The following is a 14,823-nucleotide window of genomic DNA, read 5'->3' on the forward strand; positions in this document are numbered from 1 at the left end:
ACTCCAGAGTTATGACACACAAGGATTATCCAGGCAGAACAGAGCATTACAGTTTTAATCTGGTGGATATACTGCATGATTATGGCTACAGGGCCTACCCCTGCCAAACATCTTAAAATAGACATTCAGTACTTCTAATGAATATTGGTAAACTGGAAGATGTAAGCTTGATTCTCTTAACATTGACGTATACTTCAGTGACCTTGAGTTCTTCCTTGTGAAGCAGTTTTCTTTCATGATGTATTTCCAGTTGTCAAAACGATTAAAGTTCATACTGGTGTTGCATTAACAAATGATGAAGCGTGAATATTACAGGCCAAATAAATGATTTGTAGAGTAAAGAAATTAATTGTCCTATGAAACAATACAAAAGTACAGGTTGTGATGTCCAGAGGTCCTAAGAAGCACCATTCAAAGGGGATAGCCCCCCTTTTCTTTTGAAGAGGGAGATCTTATTTTATTTTTATTTTTATTTTTATAAAGTTGTTCTGTTTCAGATTATGGCATTAGAAAGATTGTAAAACTTGACCAAAAAAAAAAAAAACCCAAACAAAACAACCCACCCCTATTAGAAAGGATGATTTGAGTCACATTCTGGACCTTTTTCTTACAATTCTGACCTTAAGTTCTCCTCCACTTGGTCTGAAGTGAAATCAATCCTCACTGGATGTCTCACCACCGGGAAAGGGATTAAAAATGCATGAGTATAGAGCTATATTCAGTAGGCCATTAGACTTACCCGTTTTCATCAGCGTTTTTTTGTGTATGTGTGTGGAAACACTGAGACTCCACACTCTGTTATCTGCGCCAGTCTGATTTACACTACAGGGTGATGATGGTGGAAAGCATTTGTATGAGAAATTAAGGGGGGAAAAAACTGCATTCCCATCACCAAACTTGAGTCATTTATTTGCAGTAGATGGACTCGTATTACACCAAGCTGCGACACGTGAAACTTGTGCTGCTGCGTGAACGCACGCGCTGCGGCTGCGGTATCGTCGCCCACCCGCGCGCACATACTGTATAGCTCATCATCTCATCTACACACACACACACACACGCAGACACACGCAGAGCCTGCTGCACCAGCCTGCCATCATCAGCACGTATCCGAGGATCTTTATTACATGATCCACGCCGACAGCAAGTACCGCACACAAAGACAAGGCATTGTGTCGCGGGCACGTTTGTTTCTAGCAGGTAAGCGTTTCTCAGAGCTACAGATCAGGAGGAAATGCACCTCACACTGTTGTACTGCTGTAGTTTGCTCGCGGTTTCTAAGTCGAGTTGTCAACTCCTGGTGATGGCTGTGAGTCAACGCTGCAGCATTTCATCAACGCACTGCTAAACGCTACTGTTTGCGGTTCAACTTGGTCAGGATTCAAATGTAGGCTACACGTTGGCTCAATCGCCAGCTTCGTGCTTATGTTTTTGTTCTTGCATCCAGGCTAGGGTGTTCATTTGGCTAGATATGGAAGAGCTGCTGGGACCAAATGAAAAGCTTCCAAAACCATCAGGATGTGACCTAAACCTAAACTTTTTTTTTGTTGACCTATATGAGTATGAAAATAACAACAACAACAATAACAAAATGGTCCAGGAAATGAGAGAATTGTATGGAAGCACACAAGCTTCCTCATGACACTCTAATTTGAACTCACCTTGCTTCAGGTTAATAGCCTACTAAATGTTTACGTTTTAATTTATAGCTTTCTAAGAATACCCCTCTTCATAATATCCAGCTTGGTCTGACTAGCTGCCAAAACACATCCCAGACTGGTCAAGTCTTTGCTTATTTTCCAACTTCTTTTGATCAGTAAATGATGATTAAGAATGTCTGTTTGCTTTTCTGTTGTTTATGTTCTTAAAAAGAATAACTGCGATCGTGGTCGTAACCTGGATTAAAATTCTAGTGAGGTAAAACATTGAAAAAAAAAAAAAAGAATGTGTACTACATAAGTGATGATAATACAATTAAGAATTCAACCATAATACTAGGTTCGTATTAAAGAACAAGATTTTACCTTTAGTAAATCGTCTATTTGAAATATCTCAATGATGACAGATTATTTTGTATATTGTATTTATGTTAAAATGTACTGTTTTCATTGAAAAAATAAATGCAATCAATTCTATGAAAAAGATGTAGAGCAATTAATAGGAAAGTGTGTGTGTAAACTTTTCTACTGTCTACATCTTAGCTAAAACAGACTAGTGGCAGCTTTTTTCCCCTCAAGTGCCTGATCGTTATCATAAAACATGGTATATGCCCAAAAGGCAACACCTTCCGAGACTGCCTTCTCATAGCTAGTTACTGCCATGTCAACAATGTAGCATTAGTAGCAGTAATTTAGCAGTAACTGTCTTCTTTGTACCAGCACTTACCATCTGCCAAAGATGGTCTACCGTTTCAAACACTGGACAGACTGAACTGGATTTAACAGCAGGGTAGTAACTATAAATTAGATCTTGCTTAACACTCCTGTCCCATTTTCTTTCCTAACAATATTGACCTGCATATACAGATTTGCTCATTATTCTCAGATTGGCCTTGCAATTCTCCAGCTGGATCAGAAACACACAAGAGAGGTTTGACGTTGATGTGAACGGTTGATAAATGAAGACTTTGGCTTGTCTTGGAACACGCTGATCAACATTGCTTAATCCATGATGGAGGAGAGCGCTGATGTAAGTTACACGGATCCTCTTTGTTGGTTGTGTGTGAGCATGTGCTCGCATTTATTGGTAATGCTGTTCATTTATCCTAATGTCACACTGTCACGTTGTGTGTGTTATCTAGTGCTCTCCTGAATCGTTGGCTAACAATGATCGTTATGTGATGGCCAAACACGCAGCCGTGTACCCATCAGCTGAAGAGCTGGAGGCTGTCCAGTCTCTGGTGTCAGCGGTGGAGAGAGGACTAAAGTACGTCTCCGAATGGCTAATCGATTCCACCAAGGATAGTGCTCCTTTATCTGCTGAACCTGCAGAACCCAACCCAAAGTTAGTTCCTTCTTATATGTATTTTATATATATATATATATATATATATATATATATATATATATATATATGTATATGTATGTATATATATATGTATATGTATGTATGTATGTATGTATGTATGTATGAATCATTTCCCATGTTTATTTGTAGCATTTTCCAACTGAGGTTGTTTCAGGATCTTCTAATGTACCAGTCATTTTTGTTTAGGTGTGGTGGGCCTCTGGCTGGTGTCATGCGTGTTGGATCTGTGGCTAAAGGCCTCCTCATCAAGGGTCTGATGGACCTAGAGCTGGTTTTGCTCTGCCGAGAAAAGCCTACTAAAGATCTGCTTCTCACGATCTGCACCAACTTGCCACTGCAGATGAAGGTTTGTTAGTTTTATTTCGAGCATTCCCCCTGAGACCTCTGCAAGCAATTGTTTCCTTTAGAACTGGACTGAAACTGCTGCTGGTGTATTGCTCTTCTCAAAATAACCAACCTGCCTGAAATGCTTCAGTGAAGCAACTTACTTCAGGAATGTAATTAGCCATCAGCTACTCTCCAGTGGACGTAGTTAAGCTGAAGAAAATGAGTCTAATTGCAAAACAGCCCATTTATACTAGGCTTTGATTAAAGGACATAACCATTTTGCATCTTAGGTTTACTACCTCATTTTAGACTATACCATCAGCTAACTTGATTACTTGTATTAACTTCCTACCATAAGTACACTTATACCGTATAAACAAATGTGTTTCTAAAGGAGCTAACTTTGTAACATTTTATGGGCTATAAGGTATGTAGCTGTGTCTTTTCTCTCCTCCTTTGCAGAAACTGTCAGAGGATGAGCACACAGTGCAGCCCTGCATTCCAGAAGCAGCTATTCTAGTGTTCAAAAGCAGCAGACCTGATCTGCCTCTGAGGGTCATCCTTACGTCAATGCAGATGAAAAGCCAGGAGCTGGAGAAAAACCAAGGTAACAGCCACTCCGACCACATAACTTAAGCAACCTTGATAAAAAGGATCATATACTGTACAGCCCACAGTAACCATCATTCGCTGATCAAATTGTTATGCAGTTTTACGTATTGATTCAGCAAGGGAGGCTGATATAGCTTCTTGATGAGTCAACTTGACATTCGAGTTGTCTTGGCATCGTGCCTGGTGCTACCGGATTCTTGTTTCTTTTGACGCAGCAGCTGGTGTGTTGTTGTCGGGGAGCCCTGGGATCCGGGCTCCCTTCTTTCCTCCTTTTTCCCCTCCTATCACCCTCATATCACACCATGGAATTGACTCTTAACAAATTTTTCAGAAGCATTTACTTCATTGATTTTTCCCTCTTCTCGCTTATCTTTTTGGAAATATGGCACGATCCTTTTTATTTCCTAAGGGCACTAGTGATGTGAACTAGCATTGTATTGTTGCTAATCTTACAGCTTATAATAATGAGCTCTCACAGTTGGGCTTGTTAGAATATTTGTTCTCTCAGGACATTTCCTGGGATGACATAAACATGACCAAATGTGACAAAAAATACCAGCATGTAGATAAATTGCTGAAGCACAAATGAGTAGAATCAATTTGCTGTACCTACGCACACCTCAACAGAAATGTGGCTATATAACAAACTTCATGGTGATTGTGGGGTTCAGCTTCCTGGCTTCTGGTTCAGAGCTCATGCTAGTATTTTTAGTTCTTGCTTATTTGAACACATTTGGTCTGCTCACTGCGCAAGCCTCTGATCTGCATCTTGAGTTGGCAAAAAATGACAAAAATCAGACTTTTTTTTGTTGTTGCATGAAATAACTACTCTCCACCATGTTTTAACTCAGTCAGATCAGTGGGATCCTAACTGTAGTATTGCACTTTTCTGCCAGTGCATCCTGACAGAAAAGCTCATGGCGAATCTGTTGTGTGTCCTGTTCTGTTCTTCTCACCAGTGGAAAACACAAAAGTGACAGATCCGTCTGATCTGCTGGACCAGCAGAGATGCCTGCTTGCTCTGGCCTCTCTGCGCCATGCCAAATGGTTCCAGGTTGGCCATCAGTTTGCACTATTTGGTTGTTGTAGCCTTTTGACATGGATAAATACAAGAATCAATTCACAGCTTGGAACAATTTGATATTAAAAATCCAACACTGTCCTTTCAGGCTCCCAAAATCAGACAACTTTCATTCCACCTCTGAATGACCCAAACTGACTGAAACACTCTTTACCTTTATTGCGGCACTCACCTTTCCTCCTTGCTTTATGCTTCTGAATTGCATGACATTTTTTGCTTTTGTCCCATATTTGTACATCTTTTTTAAAATTCTTTTTTACTAAGCTGTGGTCTGACTTCCTCAGGTCAGAGTGAGTGGGAAGAGATCCTGTCTCATAGTTCTGCGGATCCTCAGGGATATATGCAATACAAGGCCAGTCTGGGCACCTCTTAAAGGATGGGTGAGTATAAAATGTATAAAAATGTAATTATATTTCAATGAAAATTTGCAAAGCATTTGTCTTCTGTTGCTGTTGTGAGAAATCTCAGAGTTCAGTATTAGGATCTGCATAGTTTGTCTTCTTTTAAAATGATTATATTGGTTGTTTTTTTTCATGATTAACTCTACATATTGCGTCTATCCAGCCAGTTGAGCTGATCTGTGAAAAGGCCTTTGCTACGAGTTACAGGCCACTCGGACCGAGTGAAACTCTGAGACGGGTCTTGGAATGTATCTCCTCAGGCATCTTCTTGCCAGGTAAGTTCCCTGAAGTTGCTAGCTGGTCATTATCAGAGGTTAGTACATGGATATGGATATGAATAGGAATCATAACTACATATTTCAGTTTCTTCTCCCTTCAGGTGGACCTGGACTACATGACCCGTGTGAAAAAGAAGAGGTAGACACTTTGTCAGCTGTGATGAACGATCAGGCTGAACTTCTTACCTACACTGCACAGGTTAAAAACTCCCTCATTTGGACAAAGATGTCATGTGGGAAAATTGAATGAACTGTTTGAACCAAAAAATAAACTCATGTTCTGTACATTTTTCTCAGCATGCGCTAAGGCTTCTAGCTTTCGGACAGATTCACAGGTTCCTAGAGGTGGATCCTCTTCCTACAGCTAAACCTGCAGCGGAACCAAAATTACCAGACGGAGAAGGTTGGTGTTTTGACGTGATTTAGTATAATACGGATCTTTCACACATTCTTTGTAGACGTGTTTGAAATTGGAGTCACTGTTCAGCAGGGACGTCTCTGAAAAGACTCCATGAAGATGAAACTGCTGACGGACCTAAAAGCAAGATGATCCGTAAGCATATTAGCATTTTGTTCTTGCCTTATTTTCTGAATCTTTTAAAGCGCATGGGTTAAGTTGTCCATATAAGATTCCTTAATGGTTGTGCAACGCTGTTTAGTCTCAGGTATTGGTGCAGGCTTATTAACATCTAATGGCAAATCAGATTGTAAGGGAAAAGTGGAAACTCTGTCCAAAAGCTCCAGCAACAAATCCACACATGGCTCTTCATCAACCAAGGTAAAAAGAGATTCTGTTAATATGAACAATTATGTGTACTTACAATTTACTTCCCATTAGGTAGCACAATTGGATCGATTTAATCAGCTTGGAATGATCGTGTCCAAATCACTGCTGTCACGTGGGACAATAATGTCCTGTATAACTCAGTCGAAAATATTCATATAAATTTCCTTATCTCATGACATTGTAATGTCCTTTGTGAACAGAGCTCACACATACTGAGACAGTGGTGTTAGTTGTTTATAGAATATCATGAGTGTTATAATGTTTGTTCTGGTTTTTAGGTTAAAGTTCAGGGCCCTGTTCTCACAGCCAGGGGCAAAAACCCAGTAATGGAGCTAAATGAGAAAAGGAGAGGCCTATCATATAACCTCATCACTGAAAATGGAGAGAACCAACAACAGCGCTTCATTATCGAGGTGGCAGCAATATTCACTTATACTTTTCTACAAAATGTATCCATAAGTATATTTCATTGCAAGTGCAATGAAACACATAAGATTTTAGGGAAAGGCACTAATATTATATTTGTAGATCAAAATAAAAGTTTTTTTTGCCCACGTCTATTACACTAAAATCTGTCTCTAGCATGTTGTGTGACAGCTGTATGACTTGGATGCTTTGTGACTTTACATGACTTCGTTTTTTCCTATGCATCACCTATGTTAATGCCAAAAATTCAAATGGAATATATTCACCATGCATGAAATAAACAAACAAAAAAAATCTATAATAATGCAGATAGCTAAATCTATGTCCTTTTGAAAATCGTGTCTCAGTTTGAAAACATTTCAACACTTATCTGAGGGGGTGAAGTAGGTTTTTTGCAAAGTTTTTAATATTATAATATATATAATATTAACAGCTGTGGAGCATGGAACTGCTTGCTGACAGTGGCAATTGTGAAAACCCAGCTGGATAGAGGATTTTTACATTATTCTGCAGTAATTTGCAATAAACAATAAAAAGAAAGAAACAAAAAAAAAACATAACATTTTCCCTGTAATCTGCATTTTAGGTCAAAATTGTCATCTTTTTTTCTCCATCAATTATTCTGTGACATCCATAATAAATATACACAGTTAACTAATATTAACTATATACTTGTCTAATGTTAGCTAAGTCAAACACACTGTATATTGACGTCCATTGACGTGTCCAGTCAAGACAATGTGAGATGGGGGACAGGTTCAGGGATTCCAAGAGATGTCAATTAATATCAGAGAGTTCAAAACACTTGCACAAAACATTTAAGATATGGTGCTTTTTGGTATATTTTTGAGTGACAGCTCATAATAGCATACTCCGATGTTAAATTGTGGAGCTCCTACACAAAATCTGTAAAGGTTGTTAGGTCTGGTAATATACTCAGCATAAACATCACTGGATATTGTGCCAGTGTAAAATCATGTAGAGACGATTAAATCCTTATAATCCACAAAACTAGGGCGAACTATTCACTAAACCTGATGAAGCCAGTGGGTGAAACACAACTCCTGTTGCTCTGACTTTCCACTATAAGACACATACACATCTTGTAATTGGTCTACATGGGATTCAGTTTACTCATATAAAGAGGTCATAGAGGTCTCAAAGGGATGTGTCCTGGCCTGTCCATCTTTTTAGGTGTTTTATATATATATGTATATGTGTGTGTGTGTGTGTGTGTGTGTGTGTGTGTGTGTGTATACACAGTGCCCTCCACTGATATTGGCACCCTTGGTAAATATGACCAAAGAAGGCTGTGAAAAATTGTCTTTATTGTTTAACCTTTTGATCTTTTGTTAAAAAAAAAATCACAAAAATACTCTGCTCTCATGGATATCAAACAACTGCAAACACAGGTTTATCAAAAACAAACATCATTGTTAAATATAGGTATGCAACAATTACTGGCACCCCTATGAATTCATATGAGAAAAATATATTTGAAGTATATTCCCACTGATATTTACATTTTTTTTAGTCCACTTGGGTGACTGAAAAACAGGTACAGGAAAAGGAAATTGTTCAAGCATGACTTCCTGTTTCACAGGGGTATAAATATGAGGTAACACATAGGCCAAATTCCCTTAGTCTTTCATAACAATGTGTAAGACCAAGGAATATAGCTGTGATGTGCGGCAAAAGGTTGTTGAGCTTCACAAAATGGGAAGTGGCTATAAGAAAATAGCACAAGCATTGAAAATGCCCATTTCCACCATCAGGGTAATAATTAGGAAGTTCCAGTCAACTGGAAATGTTATGAATCAACCTGAATTGGACGTGTGTCTATATTATCTCAACGCACTGTGAGGAGGATGGTTCGAGTGGCCAAAAAATCTCCAAGGATCACAGCTGGAGAATTGTAGAAGTTAGTTGCATCTTGGGGTCAGAAAGTCTCCAAAACCACAATCCGAAGTCACCTACATCATCCCAAGCCTCTACTCTCATCCAAAAACAAACTCAAGTGTCTTCAGTTTGCCAGACACTACTGTAACTTCAAATGGGATCGGGTTCTATGGTCAGATGAAACCAAAATAGAGCTTTTTGGCAATAAACACCAGAGGTGGTTTTGGCGCACACAGAGAGGCAGCCATATGGAAAAGTACCTCATGCCCACGGTTAAATATGGAGGTGGATCTTCAATGTTTTGGGGCTGTTTTTCTGCCAGAGGACTTGGACATTTTGTTAGGATACATGGCATCATGTACTCTATCAAATATCAACAGATATTAAATAAAAACCTGACTGCCTCTGCCAGAAAGCTTAAAATGGGCCGTGGTTGGATCTTCCAGCAGGACAATGATCCAAAACACATCAAAATCAACACAAAAATGGTTTACTGAGCACAAAATCAAGGTCCTGCCATGACCATCCCAGCCCCCTGACTTGAAACCCATAGAAAACCTGTGTGGTGAACTGAAGAGGAGAGTCCACCAGCGTGGACCTTGAAATTGGAAGGATCTGGAGAGATTCTGTATGGAGGAATGATCTCAGATCCCTTGCCATGTATTCTCCAACCTCATCAGGCATCATAGGAGAAGACTCTTGGCAAAGGGAAGGGTGCCAATAATTGTTGCACACCTATATTTAACCAAGATTTTTTTTTATAAACCTGTGTTTTGTTTGCAATTGTTTGATATCCAGAGAGCAGAGTATTATTGAGAGCAGAGTATTTTTGTGATTTTTTTTATTTTTTATTTTTTTTAAACACAAGCTCAAAAGGTTAAACAATAAAGACAATTTTCACAGCCTATTTAACAAGGGTGCAAGTATTAGTGCACGGCGCTATATATATATATATATATACATACACATATATATATACATATATATATATATATATATATATATATATATATATATATATATATACACATATATATATATATATATATATATATATATATATATATATATATATATATATAAAATACTCTGAAGTGCTGGGCTTCTATTTTATTTATACAGCTTCTATTTTACTGTTATATATCAGGTGGAAGTGGATGGACTGAGGTTCAGAGGATGTGGGCCTAATAAAAGGGTAGCAAAGGCAAACGCAGCCTTGGCAGCAATAGAAAGGCTGTTTTCAGCACACAATGCAAACAACAATAAGAGGAAGAAGCCATATACAAAAGTAAGTTCAGGCATATACATCTCCAAACCTTGTAGAGTTTACTGATATTATGTTGCAGCATTATGTGTCTTTTTTCATGTTCTTTTAGGTGAGTCCATCAGCTGTAAATGGACTTCCCAGAGCAAAGAGGAATGTTACAATACCCAGGCCACTACTTCCTATTTTTCCTCCAGCCCCTGCGTATTTTACACCAGGTATGTATTTTCACAATCTTTTCACTTATGTAATGCAAGTCATTATAGTTTGTCTAGACCATCACAGACACATGTTGTATTGTGTGTGTGTGTGTGTGTGTGTGTGTGTGTGTGTGTGTGTGTGTGTGTGTGTGTGTGTGTGTGTGTGCGCATTAATTTGCAGGCTTTACCCCATATGGTTATGGTCCAGTGGTACCTCCACCACACGGTAGGTCTCTTGTCTGATAAGTCCATAGAGCATTAGTATTTTTCTTCCTGTTTTCGTCTTTCCATTTGTGTACACCACTTTTTTGTCACCAAAAAGGCACTAAACTGAAATCTGTGGAAATGGATTCGTAAACATAGTTCCTAAGTATATTATTTGAGTATCTTTTGTAGGTATGAAATTTTCCATAGTTTATAGTGTGTTCAAATAATTTTTCACAGACTTTTTTCATTTTATTTATTTAACTTTTATTTCCACACTCTGTTCTAGTTTATCAATTGGATTCTATATCCAAAATCCAAAATATCCAACAATAAGTGTGTTTATACCTGTAGTTAGTATAGGCAAAGGATATGCAGCTCTAATCTCCCTCATTTATCAATTCATTCTATGCCATTTTAGCACAGTCTCTGTATTTGGTATTTAAATGATACAGTTTGATTACTAGAATAGAATAAACAGTGCAATAGGCCTTACTAGACATATTTATGTAATTATGACCCCGACTATTGTATTATTGTTGTGTAATCAGATAAAATAACACTTTATTAATCCCAGGTGGGAAATTCCAGTGTTACAGCAGCAGACAAAAGACAATATAGCAGAAGAAGAGTATTAACATAAAATAAGTCAAAATACACAAATGTATAATACTGAAGCATATAACGTGCAAAATAAGACAGAATATAACAAGATATACTTGTATGCAGGTTATTGAAACTATTCAGTATACAAAACTGTATTAAATAATTAAACAGAGTATAGATTATATGCAAAATGGGACAGAATATAACCTTTGGAACTACTGGAAACTATTGGAACGGCAAGGCCAATTCATTTGTTTGTGCTATACACCAAAGACATTTGGGTTTGAGATCAAAAGATGGATATGAAACGAAAGTTTAGGCTTTTTTCAGCTTTTATTTCCTGGTATTTACATCTACACATGTTAAACAACGTAAAACATAGAATAGTTTGTATCAGACAGCCCAATTTTTAGGCAAGCAAAAGTATAGGAACAGATAAGTAAAAGTTAAAGTAAATAACACTTGATATTTGGTTGCATATCAATTGCTTGCAATAACTGCATCAAGCCTGCAACTCATTGACATCACCAAATTGTTGGTTTCTTCTTTTGTGATGCTTTTCCAGGCTTATACCACAGTCTCTTTCAGTTGTTTGACTCGTGGGTTTTCTCCCTCCAGGTGAGGGAGATGCTGGGTTAAGGTCTGGCCAGTCTAAAACCTTCCACTTTCCCCAGCCTGATGAAGTCCTTTGTTGAGTTGGCAGTGTGTTTTAGATCTTTGTCTTGCTGCTTGATAATGTTCCTCCTGATTAATTTGGATATATTTCTCTGTAAATTGGCAGACAAAATGCTCCTATAAATTTTTAAAATATAATGTCTATCCTACAAGAGGTAGTGCAGAAAAATCAAGTTATGTTTGGAGCTATACAGTCTGATGGTTGCAGGGAGAAAGGACCTGCGAAAGTGCTCCTTTCTGCCCCGAGGCAGGAGTAACCTCCCGCTCGGTATGCTCCTCTGTGTAGTGATTGTTGCAGGGAGCGGGTGTGTGTGTGATTGCTCATGACCGTGAGTTTAAACAGTAAACCTCTCCACTACCATCTCTACTGTGTCCAGTCTGGAACCCATGACTGATCCAGCTCTCTTTTAATTTTGTTGAGCCTGTTTGTGTCCTTGGTAGTGATGCTGCTCCAGCACTCAGAAGCATAGGTAGAATGTTCGTAGCAGCTGACCTCACACTCCAAAGGACCTCCTCAGAAAGTAGAGTCCTTTTTTGTACAAGCTGTCCACATTCACGTTTACCCCAGCTTTTCACTCAGGTGAACACCTTCATAGTTAGTAGGTCTGTATCACCTTGATTTTCTGACACTCAATTGTGACCAGATCTGGTGCAGATTTCTTCTTAGGGAAATTCAACACAATCACGTTTGCCTTGCTGTTATAATCTTGCACTACCATGCGCTTGCTTTTTAAAAAAAAAAAATTACTTGTGAATTGCAATACAGCATATTAAAACACACAGAAATAAGAGTTATTGTGTTGCATCACTACTCGGTCGCACACTGGCCACTAGTGGGACCCTCAGGAGTTTTGGTGTAATTGAACCCTCTGTGTACAGCTAACAAAACATTACAACTATTCAAATTTGAGTTGAGCTAGGATATGTGGCGATGAAATCGATTTAGGATTTAGATTTCCCTCCTAAAATATTCAACAGTAGTTTCCTCTGATCAGTTATTATTAAGTCTCACTCATTCCCATTCATAGTCATTTATCACTTTTTCATTGTAATAATCTATGTATTTTTTTTCTTCTTTTTTTGTAGGGGGTAGATTTGTACCCTGCATGTTCCATGTCCGACCCATGCACCCTCCATGTCATATCTTTCCTCCTCCCTTCCGCTCCTTTCAACCCTAATTCTAAATCTGATATTTTTAAAAAGTGTAACTGTAAGGTTTTAAACTTTCCCTTTTTTGATGATTGTTTATATCTTATATTTCTGTGGAGAAATTGCACCTCATTAGAAAAAAATTATAAAATTAATACAAGGTATTTTCCAGTTTTATGTCCTGATTCATTTGAGGCAATGTGAGAGTGTTCATATACTGTGTGTGTGTGTGTGTGTGTGTGTGTGTGTGTGTGTGTGTGTGTGTGTGTGTGTACATACATATAAAACCAAGTCACATGTGTAGCTGTTAGTGCTCTCTCTTTCTCTCTCTCTCCCCTCTACAGGTGCTTTGTATTTTGACGGTCCTGTCTGCCCTCCGCAGACCATCACTCCTGTTTTTCTTCACCTGGGAGCACAGGATTTCTGCCCTGATTTTTACATTTAATGTTCTGTCTGAAGTGGCCTGTAGCTGTGTGTGGCCTGACCGGACTCGCCATCATTATTACTTAACACAGGGTCATTTTCTGGTACTGAGGAAACTTTCCTTGTTTTAGCATGGATCAGTAGTATCCTCTGTTAAACTCAAGGAAACTCAAGACATAAATGAAAAAACTGGTTTGCATTTATGCTGCGTTTATATGGTCTTTGTGAATACATATTTTTCACAGTAAGCAATATTTTATCAGTGCTATTAGCAATAATGAATTAGATGCACTGCTGATAGGCTACAGACAATATTCCATAATACTGTAAGTCCAAAATTTATGGTATATTTGTATTTGAAATGAATAATATTGTATTTATACTAGGACAAAATGTATCAAATGGAGTGCAGTGTAATTTAGTTCCTTCATCCACAACATGGCACATACTTAATCCAACACCATGTTATAAACTAACGGTATGCACGTAAATGCAAATAGTTACATATACATACAGTGTTTTGTAATAAAGACTGTACAAATATTTCTATGACGATTGAAATGTGATTGAAATGTGGTGTGTGAGTTTGTGGATGTGTTTATGTACCTACTGTATTCACGTAATAACTGTATAACATCATTAAATTATCATTATCAGTGTTATCAACAATGATTTTGGCATTTGTCCTAATTAAACCTTGACATAGTCTACTGTATTGTAGTCTATTACTGCACATTGGTTTTGGATGTGGAAGCATCTTTTCGATGCACTGAAAAGAAGCAGGGTAGGGGGTTGTGAGTAATTTATGAGTCAGGTGTGTGGGGTCTTATATTTTTAGGCAGACTAGAGTGGGTGAGGAGATGTACTGTAAGATTATGTAAGGTGAGCATTCTGCAAATACAATTCAAGGCAGTGTCAAGATTTTGACAGGTCCCCTAACTCATGCTGTGCCACACTTGAGGTTTAAGTAAAATATAATTGGGAAGTTTTTAAGTTAGCAATTTAAACACAGGTGCTGAGTGACTGATCATGTAATTAAATAAATGATTGACAGCAAACAGCATAATGTGTGTGCCCCCTTGACATCCTTTGTCCTTTTAAAAGAGTATGCCAGACATTCAATTTCCTTAGGATTATTTCACTTGGACTGGACAGTTGAAGACTTTTTCCAATCTTTAACAGTCCAGTTTCAATTAGCCCTTGCTAATCAACAAGACGATTCTGTCTGCAGAACTACCACTCTCTGGAAGTTTTTGTTCTTTTTTGTACCACTCTATGTACTCTTTAAAGAGTGCATTAACAGTTAACTGTGTGTTAAAATACCTGGAGATCAGCAATTTCTGAAATAATTAAACCAGTGTAGCATTAACAACCATGCCACAGTCAAAGTCACTGATATCACATTTTTTTCCTCATTGCTCATGATGTTTGATATGAACATTAACTGAAGCTCTTGACCTGAAT

At 38.1% G+C, this 14,823-nt stretch overlaps 1 protein-coding gene across 1 annotated transcript; it reads left to right on the plus strand.

Moving 5' to 3' along the window:
* Window positions 1-2,236: 2,236 nt before the first annotated feature.
* Window positions 2,237-14,314, plus strand: LOC128599208 (spermatid perinuclear RNA-binding protein-like). Its single transcript, XM_053610692.1, has 16 exons — window positions 2,237-2,688; window positions 2,801-3,003; window positions 3,214-3,373; window positions 3,817-3,961; window positions 4,926-5,020; window positions 5,332-5,427; window positions 5,612-5,723; window positions 5,828-5,925; window positions 6,024-6,129; window positions 6,214-6,279; window positions 6,386-6,504; window positions 6,792-6,926; window positions 9,986-10,126; window positions 10,215-10,320; window positions 10,484-10,528; window positions 13,281-14,314. Exons 1-16 carry the CDS (start codon window positions 2,668-2,670, stop codon window positions 13,379-13,381), a joined length of 1,749 nt encoding a protein of 582 aa, XP_053466667.1. The 5' UTR covers window positions 2,237-2,667; the 3' UTR covers window positions 13,382-14,314.
* The last annotated feature ends 509 nt before the right edge of the window (window positions 14,315-14,823 follow it).

The sequence above is a fragment of the Ictalurus furcatus genome, chromosome 22, assembly GCF_023375685.1.
Source record: "Ictalurus furcatus strain D&B chromosome 22, Billie_1.0, whole genome shotgun sequence".
In the NCBI taxonomy this organism is placed as follows: Eukaryota; Metazoa; Chordata; class Actinopteri; order Siluriformes; family Ictaluridae; genus Ictalurus; species Ictalurus furcatus.

What these genes read in the sequence shown, in the direction of transcription:
- LOC128599208 (XM_053610692.1), top strand. Translation starts at nt 2,668, where the DNA reads ATGATGGAGGAGAGCGCTGAT. An exon ending in AAAATTACCAGACGGAGAAG is followed by an intron (nt 6,130 to 6,213) that starts GTTGGTGTTTTG and finishes GTCACTGTTCAG; the next exon opens with CAGGGACGTCTCTGAAAAGA. An exon ending in ATGGCTCTTCATCAACCAAG is followed by an intron (nt 6,505 to 6,791) that starts GTAAAAAGAGAT and finishes TCTGGTTTTTAG; the next exon opens with GTTAAAGTTCAGGGCCCTGT.